Below are 13,042 nucleotides of genomic sequence, written 5' to 3' on the forward strand. Positions count from 1 at the left end.
GTTCATTATTTTTATGATGTGCTAGGGAGTAATATTCTATTTCAGGTACCGAGAATTACATGCTAGTGTCTTCTATGAAGTGACAGACTTTGAAATGTTACCATTTTCTGCCCATGTCTCCCATCAAAAGTGAAAGTCCTAAGTTCAAAAATATCCTAGTTTCATGGTAATTGAGATCTCGATAGCCCAATTTGGTTGAAGCACCTAACCACTCAATACACAGTAGGCATATTATATATTAACCACTATAAGGACTCGGCTAGTATAAACAACATTGTCAAATTTACACTGACAAATAATCCATTGCGAATACTATGCCAAACGATAAAACGTAGCTGTGTTAGTAAGGTATTTGTTTTGCCAGACGATAAAATGTAGCAATTCTTGGAAAGAGTTTTGTTGTGCCAGATAATAAAATGTAGCACTATTAGTAAGGTTTTATTCGAATCGGACGACGTCTTATTTCAGGTTTCTTGATTTGTATTGTACATCCTACAACTCTACCAAATTTCATCAAACAACCCGATATCAAATAAAACTAATTAATGATAACGATTTAGAATATACCTTTAAATGTTGCAGAATTTTTTTTATGCTTACATTAATTTCATTGGCGGATTTTAAACAACAGTTTACTGCAAAACAAAATACATGGATGCATACGCCAACGAAAATTGACTACGTTACCCAAAATTAAGAGTGGAATCAAACATACGCGTATATTGGTTCCAGTAACATAGTGTATTAAACACGGGATGCTTTTGACAGGTTCAAAATTGATGTCAGGTTTTTTCGCCCAAACTATTAGTTTTGTCGACTTAGATTGACGCATTTTTCGATGAGTTTTAAGAGAAAAATATTGCATCGAAGGTTAGATGCCAAGCAGCTTTGACAAATGCTAACCACATCTAATCAGCTTTGACAAAAACTGTGAGAGTCCCAAACACCAACATTGATGGCAGTGTATATCATAACATATATTACATGTAGGGGACTAACTTTGTTATTCATGGCGTATGGATGGCTCTTTTCGAAGAAGCTTGCCCCAGCAATTAAACGAGCTATCGAGATCAGTGAGCCTGATCACAAGGATTCTTGTTGAGAGAAACACAATAAAGACAACACAAAAATTTCACTCATGTCGTCAACTCTTTATTTAGTGATAACTCTCTATTTATTGATAACTCTCTATTTATTAACTCTCTATTTATTTATTGATACAACGAGTATCATCATGCACACTACTACAATTACAATCGACACGAGGTATAATTTCTTGAGGTGCAAACAAAATCCATGGTCAGCAGCCAGGTGAACTGATTTTCGATTCTTGAATGCAGTTACTATTTATATAATTAACAAAAATAAATTCACTCTGTGTAAGAGATGTTTGTATCTTATCCTTTTTTGTCTATCTCAACATGAAACCATGTGATAAGGCTCACTGGTCTTGATATATAATTCGTTTATAAGCTATACCTTGGTCAAACTTCTCTGAAAGGATATGTAAATATCACCATTTTCCCATTTTCCTAAAGGGTTCAGCAACAGTCAAACTGTAGGAGCACGGCATTCAAGATTGAAACCACACGGCGTCGTATATGAAGCTAATATTGGCAATTCGTTTACCGTAACAATGAAGTTGAGAGTCAAAGGTCAGATCCCTCGTGGTGTATCTCTACAGGGAGGAGTGGAACGCAGGCACGGGAGTGGTATCGAGATGATACACGAAATTGTCTCTGAAGACGACGAAGGATGTAATGATGAAACAGGCTATTGCATAGAAATGTCACACACTCGCAAGAAGATTAGTATTACATTCAAGATAACACGAGTTACTGAAGAGAGCTTTGGAAGGTATCACGTCCGTCTCCTGGCCATTCTTGACAGAATTATTAAGTTTCAGGGTTCGGGAGACTTCGTACTGGTGAAGAAATCAGGTGAGTTTCTACATAACTCTGAAACTCAGAGAGAAAGAGAGGAGAGAGAGAGAGAGAGAGAGAGAGAGAGAGAGAGAGAGAGAGAGAGAGAGAGAGAGAGAGAGAGAGAGAGAGAGAGAGAGAGAGAGAGAGAGAGAGAGAGAGAGGGAGGGAGGGGGAGGGAGGGAGGGAGGGAGAGAGAGAGGGGGGAAGAGAAAGAGTGTGTGTGTGTGTGTGTGTCAAATTATGTATGTATGTATGTATATGTATGTATGTATGTATGTACGTATGTATGTATGTATTAAAACGTTTTAGTATTGCTGCATGCGCAGGTAAAGCCCTTTTCAGACTGAGGTGGCATGTTTTGACATATAAATTCAAAGCCATAAATCAGTGAGCACAAAAGTTTAATTTGGCCAATTACACTTGACCATACACCTTTCATTTCAATATGTCTGTCTGTCTGTCTGTCTGTCTGTCTGTCTGTCTGTTTGTTTTAATTTGTATTCTTTCTATTATTAGGAGAGGAGGTGAGATGCAATGTAGAACTGAAGGACATCGCGTTTTGAAGATGTAGTGATGCAAGCTTAATACTCTTTATAGTACCAAGTAATGCAGAATAATAGAAAGTATGCTTTTAGAAATAGAAATACGATTGAGTATATCACTCTGATATGTGAAAATTTTAATTCTCTTTTTACGGATTTTGAATTGGATTTTCATTAAAAAGACTAATTTTCTGGTAAACGCATTATCAGTTGTGTTGTGTTGTGTTGTGTTGTGTTGTGTTGTCTTATTTTGTGTTGTGCTGTGTTGTGTTGTGTTGTGCTGTGCTGTGCTGTGTTGTGTTGTGTTGTGTTGTGTTGCGTTGTGTTGCGTCGCATGGTTGTGTTGTGTTGCATTGTTTTGTTTTTTATGTGGCGTGTTGAGATGTCACGGTGTTGTGTTGCATTGCGTTGTATTGCAAATCAATACAGAATCATAATGGCTGAAGATAAAAAAAAAAGTCATCGCAATTTGACCTTACATGACAGCAAAAAGAGGGAGAAACATGAACAATTCCTAGAATGGATCGACCAACATGACGGCACTTCATTAGAAACTATAGAAAGTCTGGTTTTATAATGAATGCGCTGTGATGTGCTGTGTTGTGTTGCGTTGCGTGATATTCCGCTGCCTTGCCATGCCTCTTGATTTCCCATATCTTGTCAACAACTCTGACCGGTCAATCTAATGTCAACGACCCCGGCCAATATATGTTACTACAGATATATATGTCACCACTTTGTGACAGCTATTGCACACCGTGTTGAAGTATCCAGGATGTATAGTTCTAATAGGGATTCATACCTAGAAAATCGTATCAAATATGATGAAATTATTGATTCTTTTCGTTGCGTTTCATTCGTAACTATTACAATATGTTTTTGTATTTTCTAACATTTTCGTCTAGAATTCTGTGCATTTCTGTTGATATTCATGAGTATATGGGTACCGCTTTACTCTGACCTCTTGACAGACCACGGTAAAAAATCTAGACCACATTGATTGTAGAACGTTTACATGTATGCGTATACAATGAAAGAATGGGATAGAAAGCACCGAAGTAACTGATAACTTTCATTTCAGTCATAATATGTATATATACGAGAGCATCAAGTCTCGTGAATTAACGTGAGATTATAAAAACGTGAACAAATCATGCATAATATGGCCAAAGTGGGCGAGCTAATGAGCGATAGTCGAAGCCACAGAATGTTTCCTACAGTGTGTATGTATGTGTGTGTGTGTGTGTGTGTGTGTGTGTGATGGATTGTGTGGTGGCCCCACGCAAAATATCTTACGGAAATTATAAATTGAATAATGTAAATAAGTGATATAAATGGACTGATAACATTGAACATATTCCATATAAATTATGTATAATAATAGAAGTAATACAATGTTGAAGTATCTCACGGTCAGTTCACATTATTTTGATTATTAATATTTCAAAATTTACTTCAGGTTTGAAATTGGTGAAATTCAGATATTTTTTATAGAGTAAAGGTTGCGGATAATACAAGTATGATTTGAGTTAATATAGTAACAGCATAAAACGAAATGTTTGTATATTACAAGTATCTACAGTGAAGGCTTTATTGTATATGGACATTTAGTACCAAACAAGAGTGACTACGGTGTTTCAGCACGACGGATTTTTTCCCGTCTAGCACAATGTTGTTTCGGTTACAAATTTCATGAAACTAAATACAGACATAGCTAGCGTGCAAACATATGAATGGTACATTTTATCTCACTGTGAACACAAATCACCATCACTTTCGGAAGGAACAGGAAGATTCATACAATGACGCAGTCTTGTGTTCACAAAAGATAAAAGATAAGGCCAAAACCGACCGACAATAGTTTAAGCCCCTGACCCGAAACATTTGTTTCGCATGCAAAAAGGTGAAGTTCACTTCAATTTTCATATACAGCTTCAAGCCCTTTGCCTCATCTATGGCCACCTTTCTAAAAACACCACATTCCAGAGAGAAGCCGGGTCTTTTTTTTAGACTATAACAGTACTGTGCACACAGCGTGTTTGTCTACTTAACTCATTTACACATTTACACATCATCAGAGTCTCACGGAAGTATCGTGACCTACGAATATCTTATCGTGGGGTCGAAGTAATTAAAAAGAAGGAAAATAAAATAAAATTGCGACCTACTTACAATATTGTCTGAAGTCATGTTATTGGAACCAAATATTTTCTATCCGTTTAATTTTAAAATTTTATGTACGTGTGTGCTATCAGTACCTGCATTCTGTGTATGTAATTCCAAAACAAAAACTCGATGTGAGATGTAAACATGGCGTTTAATTGAAACTGTAGAGTCTTTCTGCTTTTGCAGTATTGAGAAGTGTCGTCAAATTTGAACTTCCGTTTAAACAGGAAATTAGACGATTTCTAGGTATTGCATTAAGAATTTATGAAATTCATTTATAATTCAGTTCAGAAATTACTCTTTCAATTAATCATTACCCAGAAATAGATACGCCCACGTTCACTTCCGGTGACATTCTCCAAAAAGGGGAAGGTCTTCACTATGCATCTCTGAATAAGTGTATTTGTAGGTTTGAACAAAATGTGTTTTATTCAACGAAATTCAAATCTCTGTACACTGACCTCACAATACAGCGTGGAATCTATCATTGCATAAGAGACTACAATTTGTTTGTGCTTCACTTTACAACAATATAATGTAACTTATACTTTGACAGGAATGTATTATCTGGCATATAGGGAAGTTCACATTCATTCAGTCTAGCTTGGGATTTCCATGACACATTCTACGTCACTATGGAAACGACCTGTTTATATTTACCATGCATATAGTGTACTGATAAAAAAGGATAAGCATCAGACGTTTTCAAATTATTTCATCGGCTTATAAATACTTATGTGAGGTTTCACAGTCAACCACTTATTTCTTGTATCCCAGGCTACAAATGAATACTTATGTATTCGGGGTTTTGTTAAGTCGCATATAGGTACTGCACGTTGCATCTTAACGTTCATTGACGCTCTTTGAAATAACTGTGCATGCGCAGAAACCAATAGGAAAGGATACATGCTGCATTTTCAGATAGCAAGTTTGAATGAATATAGTTGATTTTTTTTTCTCTCGACATTTAGTCTAAATAAAATGACCACATGTACCACCATGCAGACAAGAAATACAGACATCAAGATATCGACACATGTGTCTCTGCGTCAACTTGCGGTACATTTAAATTATGGTTTATTGTATTTCGTTAAGCGGAAATGGAGCAGAATCGCTATCTGGCTATCATAGAGTAGACAATGCACAAATTCTCTTTGGTTTCTGTGTGGTACACTAAAATGACCAATTCATCTTTCATGGCATCAGACATCAATCCTTTTTTATATACTCAACGGCATCTGTCATACATTGTTTTTTTTAAATTTCCAATTCATTTAGACTGAATAGCTCGTGTAAAAATCAACATAGCTAAATAACACCCACCCGTTACGTAAAAGGGAAGTGATGCATACATAGTTGTGTCCCTTATGTATGTTTCTTTAGCAAATTAATGAAATACGTGATGAGAACACGTTATCATTCTCAGTGATGTTTTTGATGTAAAAATCAAGAAAATATCTATGAAAGCTAGCCATACTTCTCATCTTAGTTACAATATTGTAAATAATGTATAGAATTATGATGTATCATCATGTATGTATATATTCACTTAAGGCGGGTTAAACAGGCAAATATTAGCATATGTTAATGATTGATCATGATTGACAGCTTTTATTCAAGTATAAAGCGGGAAGTCAAACAAGACGACGCAGTTACCGTTTCATTATATTGATAAAGGCAATGGCGTTCAAGACCAGACGAGCAAGTTTCGGAACAATCTGTTTTGGTAAGGAAATTACATACAATATATATGTTCACTGCATTTGCCTGAGTCGTCACTTGTTTCAATTGTGCAGTTATAGTCAAAAATGTGTATATCGATTGATGGAAAAGCGAATATATACATCTGTGCCATTAAAAATATGACTGTGGAAACCATACTATCGGCAAACGAAGATGGACACATACCAAAGACTCACCGTTGATTGCGTTAATGCCACAAGTGTGTTCTCAGCAGTTCCTAGGTTATGTAGATATGATGTCAATTTTAATCAAGATAGTGTTAACACTGAATGAGGTTTCAACTTGCCTCCACCTCTTGAGGGTAAAACGTTATCACGATTGCTGCCCTAATTTGTCTGAGTGTAGTTACATCAACGTCCATTCATAGCTTTTATCAACATATCAAACTACAGTTTCAGTTTTTCTTAGATTAATCTTAGATTACGGATAGTAGTGCCGACATTGCCTTAAGACAGCCGCTCAGCAAAAACGATAAACAATATCTGGTTGGTAAATGGAATCGATTTTAGAACTATCTGTGAGGATGATACTTCGAAATTGAATCAGTATGGATAGCTATGATAGATAATTATATCACTGAATATTAATTAGTTTATGAAACATATCGTGAACATTATGGAATTATGATGATAAAATAGAAAGGGGTAGAATATCTGGTACCAAATAAGGTCAATTGAATACCATTGTTAAATTCACTCACTGAGTTCATACTATTAAATTAATAATTAAAACTTAATATGTGAAATGCGAGGAAATGACAATAATTCGATCCATGTAAGTATGTGTTATTAAAAGGAATTTAAGAGAAAAAGAGAGAGAGAGAGAGAGAGAGAGAGAGAGAGAGAGAGAGAGAGAGAGAGAGAGAGAGAGAGAGAGAGAGAGAGAGAGAGAGAGAGAGAGAGAGAGAGAGAGAGAGAGAGAGGCAAGCAGGATGGCAGATAGAGAGAGAGGCAAGCAGGCTGGCAGACAGACAGACAGACAGACAGACATACAGAGACAGGCAGACAGACAGACAGACATGCATGCATGCACGGTCAGATCGATATAAAATGATAGACGGACATAGACTGGGAGAGAGTCAGATATGCAGTTAGATATGCACACATAAATGCAGAGAAGAATGGAACGAATTATCTGATGAAAATTAACTTATCATAAACAAAATTAAATTTAAATAAGGTGACTAGTTAAGTGAACAATAATACTTTGAAATAAAATTGTGATATCCAAAGCTATGTTTATTAAAATTAACATCGGATACTAAATTGTAACATTGGCCCGTTTGTTTGTCTAACCACGAATGCATTGCATGTGTTATGGATATACAATAACTCAATAGCTATGGATTGCTATTAACACTGATACACACAATTTGTCATACACAGATGATCGGATCAAATTACGGGTTGAGCAATGTTTTGGAATTAGTTATTGTCCATCTTTGTGAATCTTGTATTTCATAAATAACAATACACTTAGTAACTCAATAAACAGATGGGAATCTCAGCACCATAGGTCTTTTTTGTTTCGACCTCAGTATGCGATTCACTCAACACAAATTTTACAATTACAATCACCAACCCTGAACGCAATGATGTCTGGCGTCACACAATATCTTACATAACACTGATATATTTTATCGTTTGGTAGAGTTAGGTGATACAATGTAGCAAAACTGGTAAGGGATTTGTTTAGCTAGACGATAGCATGTAGCATATTTGGTAAGTTTAATTAATGTTGAGCATGATGATAAAATGCAGCACTATTGTTAAATTTTCTGTTGAACCAGACGATAACATGTAGCACTGTTAGTAGGATTTCGGTTGAACCAGAAGATAAAATGTAGCACTTTTGGCATGATTTTTTGTTGAACCAGACGATAACATTAAAGTATAAGACTTAACAATGTTCTAAAAGATTGATGTCGACTCAGAGATGGACGATATTTTCTTTAATATTTCGTGATTTCAATTCTTACACGATTATTACTCTTTTATAGTTTACATCATTGGTTTGACCAAGTACGGACTATGTACAACGCAAGTTGTTAAAGAAAGTCAGGGTGACACTACGCTTGGATGCAAGTATGGTGTACCTTCAACACCGTACACGAGAGTGACGATAGACTGGCGAAAGGAAACAGCAGACGGTATGGATCCAACACTCATTACCGTGGTTGATTTCGAGCTGAAGGGTAAAGCAGACCATCGGTACGATGCTACCACTTCAGGTTCGTTGGTGATACAGAAACTGAGACACAGTGACGAGGGTACCTACAAGTGTATAGTTATATTTCGTCTTGTGGAGCCTGTAGACGGTAATGGGTACCATACTGAAGTTAGTGAAGTACAGTTACAGATCATAGGTAATTTGTAAACTGATTATGTATTACATTCTGGAGATTGTCATAAACCATTGCTCATTCATTTACATCGGATTGTACTAGAATTGTAATTTCCATTTCCAATGTAGTGTCATCAGATCTCTCAATATAGATGTATTTGGCTTTCGATGCATCTTCTCCATTCTTTCTATTCACGAAGCATCCCGATCATGTCTATTCACATACATACATATATACATACATACATACATACATACATACATACATACATACATACTTACATACATACATGCATACGTACATACATACATACATACATACATACATACATACATACATACATACACACACACATACATACATACATGCATGCATGCATGCATGCATACATACATACATACATACATACATACATACATACATACATACATACATACATACATACACGTCTCTATTTCTGAGTATGTATTGATTAGTCTGTCTATCTCGATATCTTTGTCTGCCCAGTAGTATATTTGAGGTGTTGTCTACCTCTATTCCTCTCAGTCAGTCAGTCTGTCTGTCTGTCTGTCTATCTGGCTGTCTGTCGAAGTACCTCTTGTCTCCTTAACTCTTTCCAAAACACACCACTGATAAATTCACGATATTCTAATTCCGATGGTTGCCACTTATCATTATTACCATATTCAAGGTGACATTAAGGAACTCTCGGTGTATCCAAAGCGACGTACATACGTGGATGACAGTCCAACTATTATTTGTGAAGCAGTGAGCAGCAAACCTAACATTGCTCTGAAGTGGGCCTTTGACGGAGATGATATACAGCCTAATTACGTCATTCAAAACTCTGAAGAAGAAAATGAAGAAGGACTGATGAATAGCGTCAGCCTGTTATTATTGCAGTTGTCAAAAGATACACAATATTATGATATCAACGTGACATGTACGGCAATACAGGAGGAGACAGACATACGTATGACCAAGTCAATACTGGTTTACCTAGACCAGGTTAAAGGTTTGTGTTTGTTATATTAATATTAATTAGCTGCATGGAAGTTAAGACCCACCCCCCCCCCCAAAAAAAAAAAAAAAAAAAGGTCAGTGCGCGCATCACTTAAATACCCTCGCGTCGGTCTTTTTTTCGTGGTTGTCCAGCCCATACAGTCTGCAGATCGGGGGGAGAAATACAAAAATAACGCACCCCTTCATCAGTGAAGACAACTGTAGGACCAATCATGAACAAGCAAATGACATCTGCCGGTGCCCCACGTACACACTTGCTCTAAAGTACTTAATAAAAAAGAACAGAAACTGCCGTAATTAGTAGATTTACATGTGTGTGACAGATTTGTTGAGAATAAAAAAAAAATAGCGTCGTCGCACTATTTTAGTACAACCTGTGCTGACCAGATCCAATTATTTCTTTGTTTTTGGCATGAGGAAGCAATATTTATGCAATTTCCACTACTTAAGTTAATCAATATTCATAAATCTGATATCATGCATAATAAAACGTGTAAGATGTTTTTGTGTTTTTGTGTTTTTGTGTTTTTGTTTGTTTGTTTGTTTGTTTGTTTAGTTGATTGGTTGTTTGTTTTTGTTTGTTTATTTGTTTGTTTGTTTGTTTTTTGTATTTGTTTTTGTTTTGTTTTTTGTTTGTTTGTTTTTTGTTTTTTTTGGGGGGTCGGCCTGGTTCAAAACACTAAACTAGATACAATTCATTGCATTATTTACTCTTTAATTTTTACAGACGTCAGTGGTGACAGTTGCGAGTGCAAAAAAGATCGCAAAAATCGTAAGGAACGAAAACGGAAGGATCGTAAAAGGTCACGTGGAAACAAGAAGAACAGACGAGGCTGATAGTTTAGAACAACAATTAAGAAATGGGAATGAAAATGTTTCCATTGAGATTGTGAGAGTTTATTTACTGGTACAAGTGAAAGCAAGACTCTCATTTCCCTATTTACAATATATGGGTATAGAAAATGTAAGCAACATATGAGTGCATTGACCCTTTAAACAGAAATGTAGAGCGTGTCATATATACAGTGTGTTGAGAAAAGATGGGTCCATAAAGGTAGGAATTACATGAAAGTTGGTTATTCAACAAACGAATGTGTTTTTTTTTATACCGTGCTCATTGTGTTAACATATGATTATTTAGAATGAATTTTGCATTTATCAACATTTTCTTTTCAGTTAAAAATTTATTTGCAGATTCTTACATTTAGATTCATTTTTTTAATGTCATGTTCATTGTTCATGTATAAGCAGGTGTTTTTGCAAAATAAAGATAGTAGTGTCTTTTTAACTACACCGATTTTCTAAGTTTATGGCTTTCAGTGGATTGTTAAACTTATACTTACTAATTATACAGATATTTAGATTTCAGTTAATGCATTTCAATCCTATATAACTGGATTTTGAAAAAAAAAATCTTCTAGTAATTAATTCATAATTCAGCGTAAGATGTAGAGGATAAAATTTCACATTTTTTTATTTGGATTTTTTTTTTTTTCTTTGGGGGGGGGGGGGAGTGCTGAGTTTAACTTGCATATTGCATATGTATTGTTAAACGTTACAACAACTGTGATAACCAAAGTTGGGCAAATTGTTAGCTCGCCTTTTTTTCTACTAAATGGAGGATTTTTTTTCAATTATTTACGGTAGTGATGTTTTAAATGTTACAATCACAGTTTAAGTACTTTTTGGTGTTTTTCTTTAACTATTAACAAGTTTAATTTTGTTTATTTTGTGACTGCTGATCTTGCAGGAGATGAATCTCTATTCTGCGTTTTCCTTATTTCACGATTTTGGCACCAACCCGCTCAGTTGCCTGTTTATATTGATAATGTCATTTAGATAGAAATTCCAATGTTGTGTACAACGACATTAGCTGTTACAAACGTCATGTCACTTTGGTATAAACCAACATTCTTTAATATTGAATAATGCAGATAACGTTTTTTTTAGAAGCTGGACAAGAATGCAAAACAGCTAACCATACTGCCAATGTTAGCGTCAGAAGTATATACTTCAGATAATATATGCACCTCGGCAGCTGTAAGAACCTTTTTTGCATCATGACTAATAAAAAAATGTCTGGTTCCGATTACGCTCAATTTTAGAATAGGTGGGGTAGGTAGATTTTTTATTTAATTTTATTGTATTTTTTTCAGGTGTGAGTGCTAGGTCAGGTAGTTATGTGTTTTCCAAATGGTCTCTGCGTTATTTGTTCCTTCCCATCATATGTACAGTCATTACAGATTGAAAGAACAGTTTGTTATTGCATTTTAAGTTGTTGTCAGTTTCTGCGTCCAATATTTCTGGCAAGACTTCACAATTTTCGCGATTGCATTATTTTCTTTCTTGAACATGTAAAAAAAAGTTAAGGGTCTGCAGTGAAAAACTAGGTGGGGTCGGGTAACCGGAACCAAACAATATATTTTTTCTAGGCCTCGTGTTAGAAGATCGAAATAGAATTATTGGAGCTTGACTTATTCTCACGCGGGCAAACACTAATTTGTTTTTGAAGAAAAAGCAGAAGCAAATGTGCTGACTAATCTAATTAAATTCGAATGATTTGTATTCTTATGGTGAGGTTCTTTTTTTTTCAGGTTTAGACGTTTAATCAAAGATAGAATGCAATTAATACGAAGACATTTTATCCTTTAGAAGACCATGATTTGTTAAATAAAACATTTAAAATATTGCTTTTCTTTTCTTCTGATTTCTCTGTTTGTGTGGTTCTAGTTTTATACCAACCTGTATAAGGTATCTTTTATACCACTGTGGTTCACTTATACCGAAGAATATGTTTATATGCAAGATGCCATCCAAAACCAAAACTTGACCGTTAATTCCTTCTCGTTCATTATCTCGATGTGGCCATTAATCCCCACTGTTAGTAACTTTTGTAAGAATTAATTATTTATATTTTAACTGTATTTATTTTCTTGCACTAAACTCAACATAACTCATGTACTTTTTTTTTACCTTTTTTTCATTATAACTAAGTGTATTTCTAATGAACAATAGTCAGTCATTGACATAGAAAATGTACTACACTGAGATTTTATCTCATTTTCGAGGGATACGTTTTGTTACCTTTCTAATTTAGTTTAATAAAGTCTTGAAAAGTTATCTTACTGTGTTTGTGATTGTATTTTATAGCTAAAGGAATAAATCAATGGATGGATGATTCATCTCTGTAATGAGCGCCTTCCGAATATAATTCTTCTCTACCACTTTGGTAATACCATGATTTGGCCAATACTACAATGAATAATACACACTTGTTGACACTCTACGCTCGTGCACAT

The 13,042-nt window shown here is 35.2% G+C and overlaps 1 protein-coding gene across 1 annotated transcript; it reads left to right on the plus strand.

The window, feature by feature from the left end:
- Positions 1-6,296: 6,296 nt before the first annotated feature.
- On the plus strand, positions 6,297-11,034 carry LOC144440396 (T-lymphocyte activation antigen CD80-like). The gene is made up of 4 exons (XM_078129766.1): positions 6,297-6,359; positions 8,376-8,741; positions 9,412-9,735; positions 10,471-11,034. The coding sequence occupies exons 1-4, from the start codon at positions 6,314-6,316 to the stop codon at positions 10,578-10,580; spliced, it is 846 nt and encodes a 281-aa protein (XP_077985892.1). The 5' UTR covers positions 6,297-6,313; the 3' UTR covers positions 10,581-11,034.
- The last annotated feature ends 2,008 nt before the right edge of the window (positions 11,035-13,042 follow it).

Source organism: Glandiceps talaboti, chromosome 9 (genome assembly GCF_964340395.1).
Source record: "Glandiceps talaboti chromosome 9, keGlaTala1.1, whole genome shotgun sequence".
In the NCBI taxonomy this organism is placed as follows: Eukaryota; Metazoa; Hemichordata; class Enteropneusta; family Spengelidae; genus Glandiceps; species Glandiceps talaboti.

Bases quoted from the DNA above. Each gene is read 5' to 3' on its own strand.
- LOC144440396 (XM_078129766.1), top strand. From the start codon at position 6,314: ATGGCGTTCAAGACCAGACGAGCAAGTTTCGGAACAATCTGTTTTG. The intron at 6,360-8,375 runs GTAAGGAAATTA...ACTCTTTTATAG, and splicing joins TTTCGGAACAATCTGTTTTG to TTTACATCATTGGTTTGACC. The intron at 9,736-10,470 runs GTTTGTGTTTGT...TAATTTTTACAG, and splicing joins TTACCTAGACCAGGTTAAAG to ACGTCAGTGGTGACAGTTGC.